General features: G+C 39.3%; 2 protein-coding genes across 3 annotated transcripts in view; both read right to left on the bottom strand.

The window, feature by feature from the left end:
* Positions 1–15758, bottom strand: part of b4galt6 (UDP-Gal:betaGlcNAc beta 1,4- galactosyltransferase, polypeptide 6) — a 39988-nt gene extending 24230 nt beyond the window's left edge. The window contains exons 1-5 of one of the 2 annotated variants that reach the window (XM_026345526.1): positions 15031–15758; positions 9910–10026; positions 9536–9649; positions 8220–8344; positions 8025–8141 (exon numbers count right to left, since the gene is read on the bottom strand). In XM_026345526.1, the coding sequence (XP_026201311.1) occupies positions 8025–8141; positions 8220–8344; positions 9536–9649; positions 9910–10026; positions 15031–15145 (588 nt within the window). In that variant the 5' untranslated portion in view covers positions 15146–15758. Of the gene's footprint in view, positions 1–8024; positions 8142–8219; positions 8345–9535; positions 9650–9909; positions 10027–11406; positions 11628–15030 lie in introns of those variants that run through there. The other variant, XM_033325948.1, reaches the window with a different exon arrangement.
* Positions 15759–21131: 5373 nt separating this feature from the next.
* Positions 21132–25636, bottom strand: ndufa11 (NADH:ubiquinone oxidoreductase subunit A11). The gene is made up of 4 exons (XM_026346429.1): positions 25483–25636; positions 24365–24457; positions 22609–22731; positions 21132–21312 (listed from the first exon to the last, which is right to left on the bottom strand). The coding sequence occupies exons 1-4, from the start codon at positions 25559–25561 to the stop codon at positions 21200–21202; spliced, it is 408 nt and encodes a 135-aa protein (XP_026202214.1). The 5' UTR covers positions 25562–25636; the 3' UTR covers positions 21132–21199.
* Between the last annotated feature and the right edge of the window lie 1435 nt (positions 25637–27071).

The raw sequence follows: 27071 nt of genomic DNA on the forward strand, positions 1-27071 counted from the left end.
TTGATCCCTTAGTTACAATCAGTCTTACTTCAGTCTCATATTAAGTCATGTTAGTGCCACAGTCGGACAGAAAGGTGTCATCCTTTTTGCACATTTCCTTTATGTATGCACTTTCATTTATGGTCCCCTTTCTTTTTCAGATACTGGCCTCCTCCTGCATGTTCCTGAGTCCATCTCATCACAGCGCATCAACCCTCATCTGGTTCACCTGCGTTTTATCTCCACCCCATCATTACAAATGCCACTCCATTCCACTGCCTCCCTGTCAGTCTGTTGTCTCTGCTGAGGAGACCTCTCCCGTCTCTCAGTCTGCTCAGAATTACTATTAGTTATTGCATGTATGATAGTTTTGGACTCTCGTGCTTGTTTATGCAGCCGTCTTCAGTTTCTCACCTTTGTCTTTAGTTTGGTGTCATCTTTCTTCCAGCTCTGGCCTACTTGTGTGTTTGATATCTACCTGCAATCTGTGATTAAACGCTGTTCACTGCTCTAGCCTGCCTACGTCGTGCTATTGGGTCCTCGCCTCGTTGTGTGTGTGACAGAACGGACTGACCACTATGGACCCAGCAGACGTGGCCGGTGAACTACAGGCACAAGCCAAGGCTATCAGGAGCAACAGCTGGAGGATCTCACACTGCAGCTACGACATCTGACTCTGCAGCAAAGCTCTGCATCAGAGACCCAGTCACCGTTAGCGGCCGCACGAGAGCCTCATCTACCCCCACCTGAGAGGTTTTCCGGTGAGCCTGAATTATGTGCACCATTTATCACCCAGTGTACTCTTGTGTTTGCCCTACAGCCATCTTCGTTCCCCTCTGAAGATGCGCGGATAGCGTACATAATCTTGCTGCTCTCAGGACCTGCCCAACAGTGGGGAACGGCAGAATGGGATTGACGCTCCGCTCCCAATGAGGATGCCTTGTTTGATGTCTTTTATCAGGGCCTATCACCCATTCTGCGATTGTCGGCCTGATCACTGACGATGAAGACACGGAGTACAGAGGACTTACGCAGAACTTTTTGGCCTGGTGTCGGCAAAACCACCTTCTGATCTATGCGAAGAAAACCAAAGAGATGGTGGTGGATTTTCGCCGACGGCAGCCTGCTGTCCCCTCACTGGTGAACATACAGGGAACAGATATTGAGAGAGTGGACTCTTATAAGTATCTGGGTGTTCACCTAAACAATAAACTAGACTGGACTCATAACACGGATGCACTGTTCAGGAAGGGTCAGAGCATGTTGTACCTCCTGAGGAGACTGAGGTCTTTTGGAGTGAAGGGAGCACTCCTGAAGACCTTCTATGACTCTGTAGTGGCATCAGCCATCCTGTACGGTGTGGCCTCCTGGAGCAGCAGCATCACAGAGAGGGAGAGGAAGAAGCTGGACAAAGTAATCAAGTCCAGCTCTGTCCTGGGCTGTCCCTTGGACTCAGTGGGAGAGGTGGGTGAGAGAATGGTCCTGGCAAAACTGACATCCATGCTGGACCACGAGTCTCACCCACTGCAGGACGCCCTGTCTGCTCTGGGGAGCAGCTTCAGTGACAGACTGATCCACCCTCACTGTGCGAAGGAGAGATTACGCAGATCTTTTCTCCCTGCTGCAGTCAGACTGTACAATGAACACTGCTGATACTCATATTACATTTACATTTAGTCATTTAGCAGACGCTTTTATCCAAAGCGACTTATAAGTGAGGAACAAGGCAAGCAAACAAAATCTAAGTCAAGAAGAAACAACATCAAAGCAAAGTTGCTATCGAAAAAGTGTTTTCTGTTTCAAGAGATGTGAGAATGAAAGAGTAGAATTTTTTTTTTTTTTCTTTAAGTGCAAAAGAAGATGCGGAAGAGTTCTGTTTTCAGCAGTTTTTTAAAGATTGCAAGTGAGGTGGCTGAGCGTGCAGAGATAGGCAGCTCATTCCACCATCGTGGGATCACTGAGCTGAACAGTTTTCCTTGGTGTTGACTGTGTGGTGCTGGTACCACCAGACGACGTTCCCTGGTTGAGCGCAGTTGACGGGAGGGAATGTAGACCTGAACGATTGAATTGAGATAAGATGGAGCTGTGGAGTTAACCACTCTGTAGGCAAGAGACAGAGCTACATATTACACCTGTGCAATAACCACAAACCAACTTTACAATGTACATTTTCAATACTGCCATCCAGTAATATCCATATACTGTACATACTTACACCGCTACATATACTGTACTTACATGTATATATTTTATTTATTACTGTACTGCTTGTACTATCAGGTTTCATAGCCTATTTATCTCGGACTGTGCCAGTTTAGTCTTTCGTCTCCTTTGGTCAGACTGTCTTTCTGACACTCTAGTGTTTAAGCTGTTGTAAAAATGCAATTTCCCCATTGTGGGACTAATAAAGGTTTTCTTATCTTATCTTATCTGATAATAAGTTACATCCCTGTGCCTTCTTTTCCAGGAAACTGCTCCCTGCCAAACGCAATTATGACGTGGGCAACAGGGAACTGCTGGCCATCAAGCTGGCCTTAGAGGAATGGCGCCACTAGTTGGAGGGCAGTGAGCAGCCTTTTGCTGTGTGAACAGACCATAAGAAAGGTGCACAAAGAGAAAGTCTCTTAAACGCTTTCACTTCCCATACAGCCTAAATATTCAAGACAAACTGCACATACTGCTGATTGCCTTATGTTGATTTTTATGTAGTGTTCATACTTCATAAAAATATGCTTTACCTTATGCAGGTATTTGCTACAATCTACAAAAATATTTTATCTATTATATACGTTGGACCTTCCGTATTCTCCTTCTCCTATGTGCTGTTGTTTAGGTGCACAAGAAAAGTCTGAATGAATAAATCAGTGAGCTCATTTATTAGAAAATATATTTTATAGCCTCATCTTTGCTCTGTGTAAAATATGTATATCAATATTAACTTCAAGAATATTTAATAAAAATAATAATCATAGTTGTGGAAATTTCTCACAAGAATACAAAAAAGCAGTATGAACACTACAGTATGTAGTATGAACACTACATAAAAATCAACATAAGGCAATCAGCAGTATGTGCAGTTTGTCTTGAATATTTAGGCTGTAGGGGAAGTGAAAGTGTTTAAGAGACTTTCTCTTTGTGCACCTTTCTGTCTGACTGTGGCACTAACGTGACTTAATATGAGACTGAAGTAAGACTGACTGTAACTAAGGGATCAAGATCAATGTTGACATAAGGGCGTTGCTGAGCTTCTCACACATACACACAAAGTGAAACAGCTCTTGGTAATTTTTCACCATATGCAAGATTTTGAAAAATTATCTCCTTTCTTCAGGTACACGATAAGAGAATAACTGATCTTACAGTACTGCCCACATATTTTAATATGACCTAGAACTGTTTGGTTATTATATATTTAAAGTGGACATAAAATAAACACGGTAATGTAAGAATATGAGCTCAAACATACAAACAAAACAAAACAATAAAGAATATTTTCAAGCAAAAACTAAAAGTCCTACAGATTACTGATCTCAACATAATGGAGACATTTAAATGTAAACTGACTGATTTGTATTATTGTACAACTTCTGCATCTGTGCAGAAACATTTAAAGCCTTTTTTTTTTTTTTTTTTAATCTGAGTGAGACTCGTAAGACAAACATTTTCTACTTTGTAAAAAAAAAAAAAAATAAAAAGATCAGTCATCGAATTGTTGAAGCTGCTAAAGGTCTTTGCTGCATCTTAGCTATTCTCATTTAACTTTTGTTGGGACCTGTGTCATTGCTGACAATAAGTAATTTACATAGATCAAACAAATCACATCTTTGCATTCTTCCTACAGAAGAAAAAATAACTTCTTATAATATGTCGACAGAAAAACCTTTTGAGATGTTTAGAAGTTTCTTTCATTTTCAGTCCATATATTATTGGATTAAAAAGAGGATTATACAAAACCATCCGTAAACTCATTATTAAACGCACAGTTTTTGTAAATTCCACTCGAACTGCAATAACCTCATATGCACCCAAACAAAAATAGTTGATTAAAACAATCAGGTGCGGTAAACAGGTCTGTGCAGCTTTTTTCCTGACTTCCCTACAACTATAATAACATATTATAAGAATCCTGGTGTAGGTAAAAATGATGAAGATTACAGGAAACCCCACAGAATCTACTAAAATCAACGCCCCACAAACAGTTATTGCTCTTGAAGTTACACAGATAAGTTTGTATATTGTGTTATTACAAAAATATATATATATTTCAGGGTGAAGCTACAGAGTTTTTGATGAGAGATCGTTATTGTTAATGCTACAATCTGAAGAGCAAGCAGAGGCCCGGCTAAAGTCAGAAAGATAATGACAGTTCTTTTTCTCATGACAGTTGGATACTACAGAGGTTTACATATAGACCCATATCTGTCATAGGCCATGTTGGATTTCTAGCCATTTATTAACATTATTATTATGTTATGTTCCTTCATAGTGAACATTATATTCTTGACCTCAACGGGTGGTTTCAAGCATGGTTAATACCGACATCTTGGTGCTCAGCTGTTCAACTGTTGAACTAACTGTTGAACTCAGCAAAAAGGCCCAGCAGCGTCTCTACTTCCTGAGGAAGCTGAGGAAAGCCCATCTGCCGCCCCCCATTTTGACTACATTTTACAGGGGAACCATTGAGAGCATCCTGAGCGGCTGCATCACTGCCTGGTTTGGGAACTGCACCGTTTCGGATCGCAAGGCCCTACAACGGATAGTGAGGACAGCTGAAAAGATCATTGGAGTCTCTCTCCCCTCCATCACGGACATTTACACCACACGCTGCATCCGCAAGGCTACCTGCATTGTGGACGACCCCACCCACCCCTCACACCCAATCTTCACACTTCTGCCATCAGGGAAGAGGTTCCGGAGCATTCGGGCCCTCACAACCAGACTGTTGAACAGTTTCTTCCCCCAAGCCATCAGGCTCCTCAACACACACACAACAAACTGAACTGAGCACACACACTCGCTAGATTTGACATGTTTCCATCCTTCAGTTGTAAATTGTATTCATTTCCGCTACTGGTCGCTGCTGTTTTGTGTTTTGTGTTCTGTTTTTGCACTGTCTTCAGACGTCTGTCTGCACTTTTTCTTTGTGTTCTTGCACTGTTTGCACTAGGTTGCACAGGAGGCACTTTATGTGTTTTGCTAGGACAACTTAGCAGTCCTCAGCCCCATGTTTGTCTTGTTGCCGTTTTATGTAGCACCATGGTTCTGGAGAAACGTCTCATTTCACTATGTACTGCTTCAGCTATATGTGGTTGGAATGACAATAAAGCTTCTTGACTTGACTTGACTGCCTCATGAAGCAAAGTAGAACAGTATGGTTAGATTCTTCATTATTCAGTGTGAATGACACAACTCTTTTACCAGTTTGTCAACTGCCCCACCAGAAACAATAAGACTTTAGATTTACTGTATACAAATGTGACGGATGTATACACCTCCACTGCTCTCCCTCCCTTAGGCAGAACTGACCACAACCTAGTGCTCCTCACCCGCGTCTACACTCCTATTGGTCAGAAGCAGACAGTGACCACGAAAACTGTAAGGACTGTGACCAACATGGAGACGACATCAATTCCATGACTGTACATTAACTTCTGTGTGGACAACATCATCCAAACCAGGACAGTGAGGTGCTTTTCGAACAATAAGCCCTGGATCACCAGCAACTTAAAGGAGCTGCTCAACAGGAAGAAGAAGGCCTTTTTTGGAGGGAGACAAGGAAAAGGTGAAGTCTGTGCAGAGAGAGCTTAGGGTAAGACTGAGGCAGAGTAAGGACGCTTACAGAAGGAAGCTGGAGAACTCCAGCAGAACAACATGAAGTATGTGTGGTCTGGAATGAAGAAGATCACTGGCTTTAAGGAGAAGGGGAACCAGGCGGAAGGGAACCTGGACAAAGCCAATGAGCTGAACCATTTTTTCAACAGGTTTATACCCTAACCCTAATACCGCCCTCCCTCTCCCCCTCCTTCACCTCCAAACACTCTGCTGCACCCTCCTCCTCCTCCTCCTCCTCCTCCTCTGCCAGAGTCATAGACAGACCAGTGTCTCCACTGCTGCCACCCCACACCCATCCTACAATGAATATCAGAGACGGTCATAAAACCACACCCGTCACTGGAACTCTTACAGACGAAATTATCCCACCGTCATCCCCCTCCCCTTCCTCTACCATACCCACCTCCCCTACCCATCTGTTAGTGACCAGCAGCCAGGTGAGGAGGCAGCTGGAGAAGCTGAACCAGAAAAAGGTAGCAGGACCTGATGGTGTCAGCCCCAGAGTCCTGAAGGCCTGTTCTGAGCAGCTCTCTGGGATTCTACAGCACCTCTTCAACCTGAGCCTGAGACTGGAGCAGGTGCTAAAGGTTTGGAAGACATAATGTCAGACGCCAGTTCCTAAATCGTCATCTCCTTCTGCTCTAAATGATTACAGATCAGTTGCCCTCACATCACATATCATGAAGGTCCTGGAGAGACTGGTTCTGACCTATTTGAGACCTCAGGTACGAGACATCACTAGACCCACTACAGTTTGCCTATTACCCCCAGGTTAGAGTAGATGATGCTATTGTCTACCTGCTTCAGCGAGCTCTCTCACACTTGGACAAGGCAAACAGCACTGTGAGGATCACATTCTTTTATTTCTCCAGTGCCTTTAACACCATCCAGCCTGTCCTGCAGAGAGAGAAGCTCCTGAAGATGCAGGTAGACTCCTCCACAGCCTCCTGGATCACTGACTACCTGACAGACAGACCACAGTTTGTAAGACTGCAGGGATGTGAGTCTGAGCAGGTGGTCAGCAGCACAGGAGCACCTCAAGGGACTGTCCTCTCACCTTTCCTCTTCACCCTGTACACCTCTGACTTTCAGAACAACACTGAGTCCTTTCATCTGCAGAAGTTCTTAGATGACTCTGCAGTGGTTGGGTGTATCAGCGGTGGGGAGGAGACAGAGTACACAGGTCTGGTGAACAGTTTTGTGAAGTGGTGTGGGAACAACTATCTGACCTTGAATGTAAGCAAGACAAAGGAGATGGTTGTGGACTTCAGGAGGAAGAGAACTAGCTTTGACACTGTGTCCATTCTGGGTGAGAAGGTGGAGGTGGTGGAGAGGTATAAATACCTGGGAGTTCACCTGGACAACAGACTGGACTGGAAGTTCAACACAGAGGCTGTATACAGGAAGGGACAGAGTAGACTCTACTTCCTGAGGAGGCTCAGGTCCTTTAATGTGTGCAACAAGATGCTGTAGATCTTTTACCAGTCTGTCGTAGCCAGTGCGATATTCTTTGCTGTCGTCTGCTGGGGCAGCAGCATCAGAGCCAGCGACACTAAGAAACTGAATAAACTGATCAGGAAAGCTGGCTCTGTGCTGGGGGCTTCTCTGGAACCTTTAGAGCAGGTGGTGGAGAAGAGGATGCTGCACAAACTGCTGAGCATCATGGAGAACAGCTCACATCCTCTCCACAGCCTACTTGTCAAACAGCGGAGCAGTTTTAGTCAGAGACTTCTCCAGCTCCGCTGTGACAAAGAAAGGTACAGGAAGTCATTTGTGCCAACAGCCATCAGTCTGTACGATGATTCACTGACAGGGGGTCAGTGTCCATGCTGACAGTTTAACAATATGTAACTAAGTTACTTTCCATTCAAGTTCTACAGTGTGTTTTGTTGTTATTACTATCTATACTATATGTTATTCTTGTACTGTGTTTTTTGTATTGTTGTTGTGTAGATTATGTTACTTAATGTTCAAATGTTTTCTGTATAATGGCTGCTGCAACACCAAAATTTCCACTTGGGGATCAATAAAGTATCTGTCTATCTATCTTTCTATCTGTCTATCTATCTATCTACCTTAAGGGCTGGTTCGTGAAAATACTGTCTGACATTAAACTGGTCTGTGGCGCAAAAAAGGTTGGGAACCACTGCTTTATTACATACAGCTCACAACAGTGCAGTACACACATACACAACACACACAGTAAACTGTACCTGTTCAACGACGTAAAAGGCAAACTGCAGCCGCTGACTCTGTAACATGGGAATGAGATGTTGAAAGAGAATAGGGAGATGTTCATGGCGGTTTCTAAATGGAATCAGAATGGCCACCTACAGCAGAAACATAGTAAGAATCAATTACAACTGTACTTTGATGGGTATATAATTACTAAATTAGTATACACCAACCTTCCAGTGAGCTCTGCAGTCCTTTGGTTTCCAGTAACCTCCAAAATCAATGTCATAAAACTTGGAGAATTTGTGTTCCATCTCATCCATTGGAATCTCTGTCATGTTCACTTCCATAGGGCCATCTGTGGAGAGTTTAGGAATTTTATTTTGCGAGCATGATAAAAGTGAGAGGCCTTCTTTTTTGGCTTCTGTATGTATTATCTCTCTGGTACAGCTCTCAGCTAACTCAACTAAAGGTTTTTGTTTAAAGTTCAAGGGACAAGCATCTAGTTCTCACTGACTGGGTTTACACGCACTAAAGTAACCAAGTTACGCAGAGGAACCAGGTTTCTCGAGTAACCAGTTTACATGCACTTTAAAAACCTGGTTAATGGAAATCTGAGTATACATGTAGCAGATGAGTAATATTGCACTCTACACTAAATATACAGTATTGTGCCAAAGTCTTAGGCACCATTTGCTATGTTCTTTTATGAACGATGACCAGTATTTTTCCTCTCTTCTTTTTTTTTTTAAATTATAAACACAATAAGTGGTTTCTTGGCTTTTGCCTTTCCACAAAAAACATTTCTGCTCAAGCTTCTTTAGGCTGCAGAAGAACCAACTTGGCATCCACATTAAGCTGCCAGATGCTGAACCAGATCATTGCTGGATTTCTGATCTCTCAAAGAAGAAACAGACATCTCATTAGATCTTCCACTTCTGTTTTTGTCCTTGACCTTTCCAGATCATTCTACAAAGGTTAGAGATATTATTTGTCACTGATATTTTCTTATATTTTTGTGTTTTTTATCACTGTGAACATATTTCCTATGTACACTACCTGTATTCTAATCGAGTGACTACAATAAAAATAGATATATAGTTATAATAGCACTGCTAAACCAAGAAAAATGTAATGGTGCATAAGGCTTTTGCACAGTACTGTACATTCACCTCATACATTATGTGACTGTGACCATACCTAACTGTTATCTCTCCTCTTCAGCTGCTTTGCCACAAAGACAATTGTTAAAAGCACTATACAAATTAAAATGAATTGAACTGAATTGAATTGAATTAATCTGATTTCCCCTCCACCTTGGGCTCATTATGGAAGCATGGTTAATAGTTTGTAACTGTATAGACACAGAAGGTGGCAGCACCTTGTGGTCCCTACAACAAGGTGCTCAAAACTCAAAAAGTAAATCTATAAATAAACTAAAGAATGTAGCATTTACTAGTTTAATGTGTATCTGACAAAATGAAGCATTTAGATTCCACAACACTTCAACAACACCCTCACTGCTGATGTTAGGTACCATTATACTCACTCATAGAAGGTAATCGCTCTGGGCAGGGGAGGTTTTGGGCATAGGTGAAGTTCTCTGGGAGATACGTAGTTGGCTGGACAAGATATTCACTGGAGTTACTACCATCAGGGTAGTCTGAGATAAAAACATCAGAAATAACACAATACTTTAAAAAATGCAAAACCAAGATCCTGACCCCTGATTTGGGTCCTAAAAATGTTTTTTTACACATAAACAAAAAAGTCATATATGGCTTCTTCAAAACACTGAGAGAGAGGAGAGTTTAGGGAGGAGAAAATGCAAGTACACATAATGTGATTTGTCAAGCCTGAAAGCATCTGTTTTATTTCAACTTCATATACTACATGTTGAGCCTTACCAAATGCCTCACTTACCTGTCCCATTGGCTGTACTGTTCTTATTGGTATACAATCTAATCATCTGGCCGATGGTCCTCACATTATCCCTCAGCATGATGCCCTGAGCCTGAACCATGAAGAAGTAGGTGTTGGCTGATAGAAAACAGGAGAAACAGGTTTTAGTCTGCTAGACTAATTTGATTACAAATATTCAGTTCCATTTGTTTGACATAGCACTGTATCAACAGCTATTACATGCCCCATATATTGTACAATACAGCTTTAACAACATATCAGAAAACTGTGATTACTTATGAGTAATCATACTTAATATACTTATAGAAACATCCTATCTCAAAGTAATGCTGAAAAACTAATCTGTAATTCTCTACTAAGGGATGTTGCCATAATTCCCTAAATATCCCCCAATTAGTCTAAAATGCTGCAACCAGAGTTCTGTTTGAAATTTAAAATACTTCTACTCACATTCAAAGTAGTTAATGATCAAGCTGTATCACAACTTAAATACCCCATAGTATCATACTAGAGTTCAGCTCTCTACTTGTGGTTTCTAGAGTTTCCCAATTGTAGAATTGGAGGCAGAGGTTTTGGCTAGCACCTCCTGTAAAACTAACTCTTAGGTGGCGCTGAACCATCTATTAGTAACACTGTTATAGACTTAGTCTGCTGGGGAGACCTTCAATGATGTCTTATCAAACTCAGATGAGAAACACCAGATTAATAAAGTTGAGCAGTGTGTAAAGGATATAAGAGACTGGATGCTACTTAACTACCTTCTGCTTAATCCTGACAAGACATAAGTCCTAGTCAAAGAACCACATGCAGCTAGAAGCAAGATTTTAGATTACACTGTAACTTTAGATTGCCTTTCTGGTCTATTCAGATTCTGGTTTTGTGCTACAATGTCTGAGTGAACTGCTAGTGTCTTACGATCTGCCACGCCTACTTTGATCAAAAGATGCAGGCTGCTTGTCAGTACCTCGTATTATGAAAACTACAGCTGGGGGCAGAGCCTTTTCTTACAAAGCTCCAAAGTTATGGAATAGCCTTCCAAATAATGTTCAGGACTCATACACAGTCTCAGTGTTTAAGTCTAAGCTAAAAACTTATTTATTCAGCCAAGCATTTTTGTAAGTAGATTAGCCTTAGGGAAAGACTCATGGACGTAGAGCATTATGGTGAACTGGTTTGTTTAGATGCCGTCTCCCCCACGCTCACTGATCACTCAGGTTTGTTGACAGTGAAGTGATTGGTTGCTTTACATCCCAGGGAGCCGATATGTCTGCGTTTCCTTCTGGCTCTCCTTTTCAGTTATGCTGTCATAGTTAGTCCTGTTGGAGTCCCTGCTTGCACTCTACACAAAATATACATTCACCTTATGCATTATGTGACTGTGACCATGCCTAACTGTTATCTCTCCTCTTCTCTCGTTTTCTCTCTCCCTCTCTCTCTTTCCCTCTCCCTGCCTTTCTGTTGAGCTACACATATTGTTCCACCCTCTGCCCTCTGGACCTGTCTGACTCGTCCTGGTGCACAGCTTCTGGTTGGAGATCTCGTCGCTTGGATGCCCCGTGTGGTCTCTTTGGGATGCGTGTGGTGACTGGGGTTGGTTCGACTCTACCATAAAGACGATCCTGGCCTTGGTTGATATTGACAGCTGTTCCTCTGAGGTCTTGACTCAACGGCAGTCACTCAATAGTCCAGGACTGGAATTTCCTACAAGTCTACCTGAGCCTCCAATAACTAACTGGAGTCCATATTAACTTAAAGACATCCAGTGTTATACTGAACTGCCTGCTGCCTTGTACACAGTATGAATGCTCAATTCCTGCTTCCTGTTATCACCTAAACGAGGATGGGTTCTCTGTTCAGTCCGGTTCCTCTCAAGGTTTCTTCCTGTTGCCTTTTCAGGGAGATTTTCTCATCAGGGAGAATCTGATTCATACACACTCACTGTTCATCTAAACTTCCATAGTTTCTTTGGTTATGTAAAGCTGGTTTGCGACAAATACAATTGTTAAAAGCGCTAAAAAAAATAAAATTGAATTGAATGGTCTGCACTTAAATAGCGCTTTTCTACCTAGCTGGTACTCAAAGCGCTTTACACTGCATCTCATTCACCCATTCACACCCATGGCAGTGCTGCTTTGCAGCTGACCTGAATCACCGGGGTCAGTATCTTGCCCAAGGACACTTTGGCATGTGACGTGGCAGCCGGGAATTGAACCACCAATCCTGTGATTGGCAGACAACTGCTCTACCTATTGATCCACAGACATCCCCGAATTAAACTGATACATCAAGTTCTTCTCCTATTTCCACTTACATGCAATCATTGCATTGCTGTTTTCCTCTCTGTCTCCCTCTCTATATAGTTTTCTAAAGCTATGTATATCCAGCCTGAGTTGTTTCTGGCCTTCTCTCATCTTTCCACTCATCCTAACTGAGGTAGATGATTGCCTCCCCAACCCTGGTTCAGCCGGAGGTTTCCCTCTCAACTGTTGGTTAGTGTTGCTCAAGTGGGATTGTGTTTTGCATATAATTCTGTGTACAAATATATTTTGTAAAGTCTTAAACTTTGAGATGACTTTTGTTGTCATTTGGCATTATATAAATAAAATTTCCTCAAATAAAGTTAAAACTGTATGGACAAAAACAATAAGACTAATGTGACACGATTTGTTTTTCTTTGAGTAGTCAATAACTTTAATAATAATAATTTTTTAGAAAACAAAAACATCGAAAAAGTCACACTTGCAAGTAGCTGATGCCAAGAAAAGCCCATAACCAACTACTGCTCTGCACATCTGGCTGGTGTGACACAACAACACAGGGCAAAAGATAAAATAAAGATGAAATTTATGGGGCTTGTTTGGGCTCTGGAGCTTTAGGTGTAATATTTAATATTTAGTGAATATCTGGAGCTTTGGCTTTTTTAAAAGCCATTTGATATCTTATGTTGAGTGAAAAAAAAAATCTGAATATCAAAATTGAAAACCAAATGCCTCTTCGATAAGGAATAACTAAATTTGGATATCTATTTATGATCTAGAAATTACTTTGACTTAGTAACACAATGAACCAGCTGTGAAACTGTAAAAGTTTCGGAAATTGATCAAATAAAAAACATCTACTTTGCCTAAAACAAAACTAAATACTGTGGCTGGATATTGATTATAATATCCCAATTAAAATCAAGTCCACACAAACACTGTACATTTAATAGCTAGATATATGTCAACAAATCAAACCACGCTCAGATCAATGTGCAGTCTTTCAATCAGTCAATCCTTTTTGTAGATGCAGTCTCTAAATTCGCTACAAAATAACTGGCTAACCATCCTTTAAACTGACCACGTAGACAACTATTCATGTCTAAGTTTACAAGACTGCCATCACTTAATGTAGCTGATATAGCGGCAGCATTTTCAAGTACCCAATGTATAGATGTAACATTCTGTACAGATGTAATACTGTACATATAACATCACAAGGGCAAAGACCAGAACCTGTATTTTAAGATTCAATACTATAAAACTAAAATAAAAATGACAAATTCAGAAAATCTATTTTTAGTACTACTACATGTGACAAATCATGCTTGAAACACTTAAAGCAGCCATGATATAATAACAGGACAGTCAAAATCTTTCATTGTAAAGAAATTATGAATACACAATATGTCATCAATATTAGCAACTCTTGATTCAGTTTGCCTAGTAGCTAGTATACCAGTTTTAATGTGGGTGAGCAACCAGATCAGTGTTAGAGCATGATAAAACAAACTTTTCACAGAGCTGGTTTGAGAAGTGGGTAACAGGGTTATTATTAGGGACAGCAGATTAAGCTAGTCTGTTCCTGAAACCAAGATATTGTCATTTTCCAGTGAAAAGATCAAGATAAATATTCCTTTCTATATCATCTGCCATGCAATAACATTTTCTATGGCTATGTATTTGGGTTTTGTCACAGGGAAGGCAAAGAAAGCATAGTCAAATTAATAGTCAAGTATTAAAGGAAGTATTTAAACAGACATTACACTACCAGTCCCCTTGAACAAAGTCTGAGTTATGTCCTAATGAGCCCATGTACAAGTAGAGGTGGTAGCTGTCTTTAGAATTCAAAGCAAGGGAGTAAGCATTCTCTTTTAGTCAATCGCTTACAATGCTTACAATGTCTGCTGAGTGTTGGTTTACCAAAATCTCTCAAAGTATTCAGTGAGTCTTTTTATCGGTTATGGAAGCATCTGCATTTGTTGTTTATTCAGATATTTGTCATTTATTCATGCCTCTAAATTACAATGGACAAACAAAAAGACGGCCCAAATTAGTCGACCCACCACTTATCCACACTGTATAAAAATGCATTGGCTCATCAGCGTGTTTCAAAAGGACGCAGAACAATAAGTAATCAGGTCAGGGTTCCCACAGACCAGAGGGCCACGTCCACAGAGCTGCTAAATATAAAAATGTAGATAAAATGTATCAGATTTCGAGGGGCAAACGCTGGGTTTGCAGATCATCCACAATTATAGGATTGCAGGTGTTCAAAGAATCCTAATGACTAGAAAGAGCTATTTACCTTAATAGCATTGTGCGTATTTTTTCTGTCTCTACAATCATGCTTAGACCCAAATATTATGCAGTTCTTCAGTGAATTGTCACAGAACTGCTTCTCCTTTCAAGAATGACAATGTGATACATGTAAAAGCCGACCCCAATACTGTAATAATCGTTGCAACGCATTACCACTTTCGCCTCTATAATATTTTCACGAACCAGCTAAAGCCGCAAATCTTGCTGTCTAACTTCCTGAATAGAACATTAGCAGTGATAGCCACAGTTCATTCATACTGCCGTGAAGCGCCTGTTAAAGTGTGTATCATCTATAAATCGAACAAAAATCTATTTTATTATAACAATGCTGTCGATCCACTAGCTACCCATTTGGAAAACACGTTACATTTTTTACACATCGAAATGGGATGCGACAGGCCAGGACCCCTGTAAATTGGCTAGTTAGCCTATTAACGCTAGCTATTTTAGCATGAGCTACAGAAGATAATCCAGACATAATTCTCTTAACTGTGATCTTGTAAAACGTTTAGACGTAAACGTAAAGACTCGGTTAACTAACCTATTCCAGGAGCCACATAAATGAAGTAAAGGCAAGTGGTGGACATTGAGAAGAAGAATATGAAGGCCAAAATCGATCGGTTAGACAATCGTAGCAGCCGTCTCCAGTTCACCATTTTGCCTTAGGCCTGCTTCTTTTTCTCCAATATGAATCCCATAAAATGCTTGTGGAGTTAAAAGGTCCGTGAATAGACAAACAGCAAAGTTAGTGGTGTGGTCATGGAAACACGTGTGTCGTCAAAGCCCAGATATGCAGCGCGGAGAAAGCTAATGCCAGCGGTGCTAGCTTCCTTGCAAAGGAATTTCCAGATATCAAAAGCAAGCCCGTTAATATCAGGCAACTGAGAGTCTCCTGCAACAACATCGGTCGGGCATATTGAAACCGTTATGCTACGTTCCAAGAGCTCAACAAACACTCCTTAAGCACAATCGTTGTAGTCTTCCATGGCAATGGTAATTACAAGCTAGGCTTTTCTCGCTAGCGTTGAAGGTTGATCATTAAAGGAAGCAGGATCGCTGTGCTTTCTCCTACAGTCTACTATCGGCCGGTGCGATTTTTGCTACGGTCGGCACACGATTTCATCCAACCGTGTTCAGGCATGTCATTGGAAGTTTGGAAAAATAATTTCGCACGATTTTGGCATCCAAAACAATATGTTCAAAATTACATATAAGAATATAATTATTTAAAAGATCAGATGTGCCTCCTTCTCATTTTCTACCGGCACTGCTGAGAGTTTCCGGTGGGTGTAACACGGCACCGCTCCTGCGTTGCCATGGAAACAAAGTGTCCCTTGCTACGGAAAAGATTTTTTAAATATAACTTTATTAAAACATTGTAATTTTAGGAGCACATAACAGACATACAGGACAAGGCTATAACATTGCGTGAGGCAAAGAACATGCAACAGTCAAGAGTGCTCGAGGGAATAATGATAAAGAGTATTTTTTAACATATAGACAAAATTCAAAGCCTTATTGTTGTAAATACGTTTCTTGTGTATTTTTGTGTATTTGCAAGTTAAGGTCTGTAGATTTCTATACAATTGTGAATAAAAAGCTAAAAAATTAGTTTTTTGGTTTTAATTTTTTCTTGTGTAAATATAATATTTGGCAAAAATCTAAAGCAGATTTCCAACATATACAATGTCACTCTCATTGAGTTTGGCCTTTCTTATACCAAAGAGCACAAATATTTAGTGACTAAAATTGGATTGTAATGCTTTTCCTTTATAAAACGTTTGCCATACCATTTCAAAAGCTACCTACATTTGTGTAGGTACAGTCCCAAAACAGATGTGTTTCAATGTCTCATCATAGTTACCACAAAAACACAAAGAGTATTAAAGTCAAGCTCATATTTGGACAAATACATTTTGAGAGGGTAGCACCTGAGCATAATTTTAAAGGAAACCACCTTAATTTTGTTAGTTAACAAATATTGGAATTTTATATTATGATATAAATATTAATAATATATTATTATATTAAATTAATATATATTGGTAACATCCAGGATCATTTCCAATTAATGTCATAAAAGTTGTTCCAAAAGAAAACAGAAGGTGGTATAGTAAAAAGATCTCTTAGAATAATGTTTCTAATACGTTTGTTAGTCACCTAGGGGTAACATAGTCTTCATTAATGAAAATATTACTGGGATCAAAGGATAGCAATTTAATTCAATTCAATTCAGTTTTATTTGTATTTGTTTACAACAGAAGTTATCTCAAGGCACTTTATAGTGTAAGGTTTAAGACCTTACAGAAAATATTTATACAAAAAATTATAGAGAGGCAACAGTGGAGAGGAAAAACTCCCTTTAGAGGAAGAAACCTCCAGCAGAACCAGGCTCATAGTGGGCGGCCATCTGCGTCGACCGGTTGGGGTGAGTGGAAAGAGAAGAGAGAAAAGAACAGCAGGCAATAAGACAACAACAAGCAGCAAGAACATTAATTTACTAATTTAATAATTATAATTATCATTAACTAATTATAATTACTAATTTACAATTAGTCAATTATAACTATATATACAGTACTGTAAAAAAGTCTTAGGCACCTTTACATTTTTCTTTGGTTTGGCAGTGCTATCATAACTATATACCTATCTTAGCTATTGCTTAGATAGCTGAGCCTAGGACTGCACTCTTCTGCACAGAGATCTGACATGTTCTTCCTGGGATCTGCTGGAGCCACTCTCCAGGGAGTTACAGCCGACCAGTGTTCCTATCACCACGGGTACCACTTGTGCCTTCACCTTCCACATCTTTTCCAGCTCTTCTTTCAGCCCTTGGTACTTCTCGATCTTCTCGTGCTCCTTCTTCCTTGTGTTGCTATCACTTGGGATTGCTACATCTATCACTACAGCCTTGTTCTCCTTTTTGTCCACCACTACTATGTCGGGTTGGTTGGCCATTACCAGTTTGTCAGTCTGTATCTGGAAGTCCCACAGGACCTTAGCTCTGTCATTCTCAACCACCTTTGGAGGTGTGTCCCATTTTGACTTTGAGACTTCCAGCCTGTACTCAGCACAGATGTTCCTGTACACTATGCCAGCCACTTGGTTTGACATTCCATGTATGCCCTGCCTGCTAGGATCTTGCATCCCGCTGTTATGTGCTGGATTGTTTCAGGGGCATCTTTGCACAGCCTGCACCTGGGGTCCTGCCTGGTATGGTAGATCCCAGCCTCTATCGATCTTGTACTTAGAGCCTGCTTCTGTGCTGCTAGGATTAGTGCCTCTGTGCTGTCTTTCAGTCCAGCTTTGTCCAGCCACTTCTTCTATCTGCTGGTGGTACATACCATGCAGGGCTTTGTCCTTCCAAAAGGGTTCCTAATCTTCCTCCCCTTGCTCCTCTGGAGCCTGCTGCCTGAGGTATTCGCTAAGCATGCCATCAGTTGGGGCCATCTTCCTGATGTATTCATTAAGCTTAGTTCATCCTGGATACTACAGTCTCAGGGTGCTGGATTTGGGGTGAAACCCTCTATGCATTGTAAGGAGCTTCCTTGTCTTGATGTCAGTGGCTTCCATCTCCTCCTTTGGCCAGCTTATTATGCCAGCGGGATACCTGATGACTGGGAGGGCGTAGGTGTTGATCGCCCGGACTTTTATCCATTCAGCTGACTTCTCAGGACTTGCCTTACCCTTTGGAGGTACTTAATGGTTGCTGTTTTTCTTGCAGCCTCTTCGTGGTTACCATTTGCCTGTGGGATTCCAAGGTATTTGTAACTATACTCGACATCTGCTATCTTGCCTTGTGGTAGTTCTATCCCCTCAGTTCTGACAATCTTTCCTTTCCTTGCTACCATCCGACCACACTTATCCAGTCTGAATGACATTCTAATGTCTTAGCTGTATATCCTGGTGGTTTGTATCAGCAAGTCGAGTCTCGTTCACTCTTGGCATACAGCTTGATGTCATCCAGGATCAGGACTGTCCGGCCATTAGTCATTCAGGGTGGTTTCCATCCACTAGTAGATTGTTCATTTGTGCCTCCAGGCACTCATACGTGAGGTTAGCTTCTTTAGCCAGTAGGTATGGATCATGTCAGGACCTGGTGCTATCCAGTTCTTCATACCCGAGACCCTCTCTTGGATGACTGCCATTATGATGGTTACTGGATCTTGTTCAGGAAGGTTGCTGTGGTCTGCTCTCAAGTCAACCAGCCACTGTGCATTGCTGTTATGTGATGCCTCCTTCTGGCATATGCTTTTCCAGTATTGTTCAGTCTCCAGCCTTGGTGGGTCTGCTCTTATGTTATTAGCCTGCCACTGTGAGTACACCTTGGATGGCTCAGTGGAGAACACCCTGTTTATTCTCCTGGTCTCAACTAGCACCAAAACCACCTTTTTCTGGGACATTTCAAGCTACAATTTTTTAATAAGGTGAGTTTTGTTCCTCCATATAAAATTGTGAATTAATTTATCTGTGTGCAATGTTCTAATATAATACTTGGACAGTGTACACTAATCTTGACAGTCCTATCTACTTTAGTAATTAAAGATCTTGTTAGGTTGATAACTGTAGCCATGAGTTAAATCTCTGTTTTACAGATCTTATTAAAGGGATAAAGTTTACAGGAGCTCTGGAGATTAGATTTTTGGTTATAGCTTTTCCAAGATGTTTAGACAAAAGATATAACCTATGTTTTTGATGTTTAAATGCTCTTTAATCTTGAAATGCACTATGAGATTAAACTGCCTTTGGATTATTCTATTGTACCATTCAAACTTGCTTAACACAAAAGTCAACTCATACATTTCTATAAACTCTTAAGTTTTTTCTTGCAACTACCTAAAGTTTCAGCTCTTTGTGGTACAGAAACACGGATGATTTAATTAATTTGATGTTCTATTTACACTCTATTTAAAGCTGTTAGTATTGTTATTACCAATAATCCTGATAGTGTTAATAACTGTAAGATTTTGTCAATATTGGTTATTTTCTTACTTAATGTGTCTGTATAAAGTAGTACCTTTGTGTGATTTGCTGCAAGTACCTTAAGTCTCTGGATGTTGTGGGGATGTCATGATTGACACTCCTTTTGTAACTATAGGGGAATCACACTCCTCAGCCTCCCTGGGAAAGTATATCCCAGGGGACCTAAAAAGTTCTTCTTTTTCCAGCTGGTTAAAAAGGTGAATTCACATCTTGTCTTGAGTAATTTGTAATATTTTCTGTAATTAACTATATTGATTTGTCTGGGGTCGAATCTGTAGAACTACACCGGCAATAAGTCTGTTAATTATTTTTTTGGACACAAATTCCTTTAATGCTATTACTATTGAGTAGATGCACCTTTGACTGCAATCACAGCATGGAGTCTGTGTGGATATCTCTCCATTAGGCTTGCACATCCTGTACAATGGAATTTTATGCCAATTTTCTTTGTAAAACTACTCAAACTCTATCAGGTTCCAGCCCTTTGAGGAAGTGCCAAAAAGGTTCCAGCCCTTTTCAAGTATATCCACAAATTCTCTATTGGATTGAGGTCAGGGCTTTTACCCCCCACAGCATGATGCTGCCACCACATTTCAGTGAGGATGGTGTGTTTGGTGTGCACCAAACATAGCTTCTTGTCTGATGCAAAAGCTTTGACAGGCAAAGAACCCAGGAAACAGTGATTGTGTGTACAGTCTTACTCCCTTAGAGTAGTCATCAGTGTGTTAGTGGCCTCTCTCACTACTCTCCTTCTTGCATGGTGATTCACTTTGTGTGGACGGCCTGTTCCAGGCAGATGATGAATTTCACTCCCCAACTCCTGGGGATGTTCAGTGCCTTAGAGATTTTTTTTGTATATATCCACTGACTTATGCTTTTCAATGATCTGTTCTCTGAGTTGCTGGGAGTGTTCTTTTGTTTCCATGGTGTAAGGGTAGCCAGGAATACTGACTATCCAGTGACTGAACTGTCCAGACACAAGTTTATTTATACTGCACTGATCCCCATTTCACTAGTTGTGGGACTAATAGCACCAAATATCTGTACCTCTGTTGGATTAAGTCAGTCATTTTAAAGAGGGTGAATATTAATACAAACACTGATTTCAACTTACATATTTTTATTTCTTACCTTGTAGAAACCCGTTTTCACTTTGACATTACTGAGATATTTTTATAATTTTTTCAGTCAAAAATCGCCAATGTCTATTAATCATGACGGATTTATGTCAATAAAAGGATAAAACGTCTAACAGGGTGAATACCTGTAGACCACGTAGGAAAAATGTGGGGTGTATTCACAAAACATCCCTTAGCCTTGTGACATTTTCTAAGAATTCCCAAGAAATGAAGATAAATCCTACAAAACATAAAACATCAAAGCATTTTAGCTCTGAAAAGAGTTCCTAAGGTGAAAAACTGTTAGGAGTAGAGAGGAGGACCATTAGAGGCTTAAGAGTTTGTAAAGCAGAGGACAAATTAGCAGAAAGATGAAATATTCTCCAAACACCAAACAACAGCAAAATAATTAAACAACACAAATTGACCACAAACATTACACCTTTATAATCCCACTAGAAATGTGTGCACATCTCCCACCCAAAGCAATGATGCTATAACCCCAGAGATAAAAGGCTGCAAAACTGAAGTGACAAGTGGAGTTATTTGACATTTCAAAACTTTATTAAACTTTTATAGACACAGTTAATCTGAAAGACATCTTCATGTTCATAGTTTAGGTGGTCCAACTAGCTTCCATCCTTCCATCTTGCCGACTTTTGTGAGGAAGGCCAGTGTTCCTAGACCCAGACACGCCGACGTACCAGTCATAGCACTGTGGGCTGGTTTGATGTATACATAGGTAGACACACACACACACACACACACACACAAAATATATAGCTTCAGTTAGCCAAAGATTCAATCAATAGTGGTAGTAGAGATTCAAACAACAGCATACACAAACATGCTGCTGTTGATTTTAAATGTGTATGTGTATGTGTGTGTGTGTGTGTGTGTATTCTTAACACAATTATACTCTGTGAGGTTTTTTATTTTATATTTATATATATTTATATATTTATACTTTTATACTGTACCTGGCAATAAACAGTTTTTGATTGATAATCAAGACTTTCTGGTGCCATATTTTCCCAGCGGAACACAGGTCTACTTGTGGTTTCTACAGTTTCCAGGAGGCAGTGTCTATAGCTTTCAAGATTATAGTTAGAGATGGCTCAGGTAACTCTGAACCATCTATTAGTTATGCTGCTGTAGATTAGTCTGATGGAGGACCTCCCTTGAGCTTCTCTCCTCCTCTCTCTTCATTCTAAAGCCATCATTACAATCATTACTTTGTGCCTTCTACTTTCCGTAGTTGTGCTTCCTCCTCTCCAACTCCCTCTCTCTGTATTTCTTTGCAGGTATCCCCAGCATCAGAGCTGTATATTTCCATACTGCAGTTAATGGCCCTACCGACCTTCCCTGTGTTTATGCTACTTGTTGGTTTTATTGCCTGCTGTTCTTTCCTCTCTTTCATATTAAATAAATAATTGATGTAGAACCTGTGCATTTTTATGTTAATACACACCCAATTCTTTTGGTATATTTATTTCCTTCATTTGTGTTTCAGTTTCACAGTTATTGCACCTGCCAGTTAGTAGTGTAATATATGCCGTCTGTGGCACAATAGATTGGGTTTCAGGTAGGTGGACTGATGAAGAGTGTGTGCACCCAGGGCACGGGGTTGACACAGTATATAAACTATAATAGGTCCACAGATTTTGCAAAATGTCTCTAATATCTGAGCAATAATTCAAGTACAGTTAAATTTAATTACATTATAAGTGAGAACAGACCTCTTTTAGAGGTCATGTCTGTTTTCCTGGAGCAGGAACCGAAGTTCTTTGCAATGCTCAGCCCTCCCTCTCTCTCCTCCCCTATACACTACCTTTAGTTAGCATTAGTCGCATACATAAATATTTATTGTATTAGTAGTATGTTGTTGTTGTCGTATCTACTGTTACAAATGTTCCACCTTGGTTTTAAATTTTTTTTTTTTATATATATAATTTTCACCATGCTGCTAAATATGCCATGAACATGCCAGAACAATCCATGCCAGAACAGATACTTACTTCTGGCTCCAAGGAAAATTCCAGAGGCACAGCCCCCAATGAAGTAATTCAGTGGATCGTCTGGACTTTCACGTGCCTGCGAACTGAGACAAGTCGCCATGCCAAATATGGCTCCCATGGTAGCTGGTACAACACAGATAAATAACGATATGAGCATTGTGAGCATGCATTAGATGCAACCATCTAATTGCTGTGACCTAAAGACCACAATTCTGACTAAGAAGCAACCACAATTTCTTTAACAATTTAATGAAATAATTACAATTAGTGTAAATTTTGTTTAAACTTTTAACATAATTATCAGATAATTTGCCTGAAATTGTAATTAAATTATATACATTTTGTAAGAAACATGAGGTTCATGAATTTACCTGGAAATCTGTGTAGTTTTACAACAATATTTCTTCCAATTTACTGTGACAAAATGTCAGAGATGAGAAAGCAATATTTACTAGCATTTACACAGTAATTAGCAAGTAAAGAATAAGCACCTAAGTGAGTTACCCAACAGGTATTTTAGTCTCCAATATTGTGGTCATTGTATCACAAATAGCAAAGCATGGGCTACAGATTTATAGAGCAGCTCTTATTTCAAAGTTGCACAGTATTTGTAATTAATTCATTAATTACAAATACATTAATTACATTACATTAATTAATTAATCATTTGAAGTCACTGTAAGACACAAAACACTGCAGTACAGGGTAGACATACTAGCTGAGTAATGTTTCTCCGACGTTGACTTACTGCTTTTCAAAAAACATGGGTTAAACTGCCTTTTACCTGTTTTTTCCTCAGTGGATGTGGACCAGATGTATTAGACGTAGTGCTATTTCTCTGAGTGATAGGGACAAATCTAAATAAAGATGGTGCAGCTGTGCCTTGACTCCCTACTTTGGAACCCAAGTTGCAACCTTCATGAGCAGTTCAAACCTGCTGTGGAAAAAATGCTTTTCATCCAGATGGTTGGACGACTTCCTATTCCTTTATTTTCAATTTTGGGCAACTTACCTGATAATTATCTGAAAAATTCAAATAATTTTTGCACAAAATGTTCTTATTTCATTTGAATTGTGACACATTTACTGGGTAATTATGTAATATTCAGAGGGCTGTAATTTAGTATTTTTGACTACTTTGCAATTTCTGGAATATTGATTTCCACACAGTCCAATTCAACAATTTTGTGTTGAATTCAAAGAAGCCACTTGGAAAATTAACTGGGTTGAGCTATTTAAATAGTTCTTGTTAGATCTGTTCATTGAAAAGAGCTGAAAATTTGTCTCCAAGTTCACCACCTGTGTTCAGGGCTGCCAACAATGAGATTATTAATGCATAGCGCATTTTTCCCTTTAATTATTTCCAGCTATGATTTACAGTTAGAGATAGGTTTTAATAGCATAATATCAAATCTAATTCCAGCTTTGAACACACAAATTAAATCCAATTAAGTCAAGGTAGTTTGATTTTATTTACAACATACATTTTCAACTTTTTGAAGAAATAAAATGTATAACATTTGACAATTTGTCTTTTTATAATCCGTCATTATAATTATTATTTATGAATCAACTACTAGACGAGCCTAGTTAGGACAGTAAATAAATAATTACTATATATGACAATAAGAACCTGCAGTTCATTGACTACTAAAAAAACTGAGAAAGCTTCTTGGATGAGAAGTTAAATATTCTACCCAATAAGAAGAAGCCCAATTGCGATGACTCAACTTCCAGATTAAATATTATTATTTACCCATGGTAACAGTTGTACTGGTAGCCCTCTGTAGCACTGCCAATGCAGAATCAGGTTGGAACGCAGCTATGTGATAGGCTGAACCAACCAGGCCTGAGGGGAAAAAAAAAAAAAAAAGTGTACACATTATAACACTTGAAATTAACAAAAAAATAAATAAAATCAATATTATGATGTCAATTTGTCAATCAAGGGTCAATCTGATTCATACATATTCACTGTTCATATAAACATTCATAATTTCTTTGGTTGTGTAAAGCTGCTTTGTGACAATGACAATTGTTCAAAGCGCTATACAAATAAAATTGAATTAAAAATTGAATTGTTGAGTCACAAAATTTACCCCCTGTGCTCCACAGAATCGATTGGCTAAGTGAAGTCAGATGGGATGGCTTAACTCACATTCAATTGGCTAATGCAAGTGTTACATACATTTTTTTTTGAGCAGTGTATACATGTTGCCTAAATATGAGCCGCCCTCAGCGCTTCAGAGATGACAATGAAGGGACAGAACAACTCCAAGCTCCAAGATAGTGATTGAAAACAGCTAAGATATAAAAGTATTATAGAAACAAACTTTGCTTGAACCAATACATTTACTTGTACTTGTTTGTTGATATTACTGATATTTGGTATTTTTAGTTATATAAAACATCAATATTATGTGACTGTCTTCTTGTGGCAAAATAAGAAGACATTACTGGTCAGGAATGAAAAGAATGGTGTTCTGGTACTGTAGCAATCAGTGCATTGCAAGGATCTTCAACCTTGGCCCCTTGAAGGCCACCATCCTACTAATTTTACCAACTAGCCTTGTATTAAAGGCCATGAAACGCATTTGCTTTAATTCTGCTGATAAAGGAATGTCCATGTTGTAAGAGGCTTTTTGTCTCTGCCCCCCTGTTCTTGTATACTTTCCAATTGACGCCCACTACATCCCGAACAAGCCTAACATTATAACTAGCTTCATGTAAGTCATTGGTCATAGGCTACCTGCTAGCTTAGCATTATCTAGGTAGGACATTAACGTTAATTCAGCACACGCTTCATTTGCTTCCAAAGCCGAGTGGAAACTTAGCAGCTCGACCAGGAGTTATCCCATCGATGCCGATATTTACCCAAAGCTGTGCCCACTTTGGTAGTGGTCCATGTTTTGCCGACGCAGTCTGTGCCCTCTGGTAGATCCCAGTAGCCCATTTCGGAGTCTGTAAGGACGCGCTCTCGGGAACAGAATTATCGCGAGAACCCTTGTTTTTTGGAAAGCCTTTTATGCCGTAGTATTACTGCCACCTACTGGAATGGAGTGCGAAGCATTAGGTTCAAATGAACGATGCCTCTACTTGTGATTAGGAAAGGTAGCAGTGACAAAAACTGCAGTGATGAAGGTTCTCAAACCTTCAACTAAATTGCCATATGTGAAAATATATGGTCCAAACTAATCTAATACGTTCCCAATATAATTTATTAGATTTAAGTCATTTTTGTCGGACTTTATTAAGACCTAGAATCTAGATTTTTTTAATAATAATAAATTTTAATAATAATAATCATCATCATTATTTATTTATGTCTTACCAGAAATATTATGGTACACCAACCAACATCTCAAGCAGCCTCACTATCAATTCAAAGGACAAAATTTTCAATAATAAGATGCACTTTAATGTTTTTCTCCTTAGCTTAGATATTTTTCACTTTCACCTTGTACCTCACTTGTAAGTTGCTTTGTATAAAAGCATCTGCCAGATATGACTAAATGTAAATGTTCATGTATTTTTCTCATTTAAAGTTACAAATACTTTTTGGCGTATTATTCATAAATAGAAACAAATTATTTCTACGTTTCCAGCTTTTATCTCAAGAAACAATATAATATGTGTTTTGCTTAATGAAATACAAGAATGATGAACTTGGCTAGACTTGCAAAAATTTTCATACACAAAAATAGAACCCTAATATAATTTCCTAGATTTGTTGTATTTCTAAATATATTCAAACTATATCCAAGGTAACTAAAACTAGTTAAAAGGGGGGAAAAAACACTTAAATTGTATCACATAAAAAAACATTTTCTATCTGTAACAGGAAATCACAGAAACAGTCACTTCAGTCACAAACAGTTAGGCCTATTGCAAATTATTTCACAAACTAAAAAAATGCTGCAAAGTTTTTGTAATGTTCTACACTACACATGAGCTTAGTTATAATGTACACTGGTACTTTCCTGGAAATGTACTTATAGGTATATTTTTTCAATACTTTTGACTACATTAGCCATCTTTTTAGTTAAGAACCTACATGTTAACTATACTAAAAATAAACTTTTATAAAATACAAAGTATTTTATAAAGTAAGTATCTCTTACTGTACAGCTCCCCAACTAATGGATATGCTTTATAGCTTTGTCTGTTTCTTCACAGAACCTCTTCAGCTGTCTTAGTGATACTGAAGTCATTATGTAGCAGATTTACTTTGATGTTTATTGTCCTGCAGCATCACCAACTGCTGCTGATCTTCAACTTGTGCACAATGTGGCATTATAATATGATATCTTAATAGACTCAGGAAATAACTTTTAAATTGTGAATTAATTTAACTTAAAACAAGTCTCTCTCAAATGAATTTTGCAGCACACTTGAAGTTTGCCAAAGACCAAAATGAAACAAAATAAATGCAACTATAAAACTACAGGGATATAGTATATTAT

Source organism: Anabas testudineus, chromosome 4, assembly GCF_900324465.2.
Source record: "Anabas testudineus chromosome 4, fAnaTes1.2, whole genome shotgun sequence".
Classification (NCBI taxonomy): Eukaryota; Metazoa; Chordata; class Actinopteri; order Anabantiformes; family Anabantidae; genus Anabas; species Anabas testudineus.

Coding starts and splice junctions, on each gene's coding strand:
- ndufa11 (XM_026346429.1), bottom strand. CDS start 25,561: ATGGGCTACTGGGATCTACCAGAGGGCACAGACTGCGTCGGCAAAACA. Junction 24,458..25,482: donor CAAAGTGGGCACAGCTTTGG/GTAAATATCGGC, acceptor TTTTCCCCTCAG/GCCTGGTTGGTTCAGCCTAT. Junction 22,732..24,364: donor CAGTACAACTGTTACCATGG/GTAAATAATAAT, acceptor GTGTTGTACCAG/CTACCATGGGAGCCATATTT.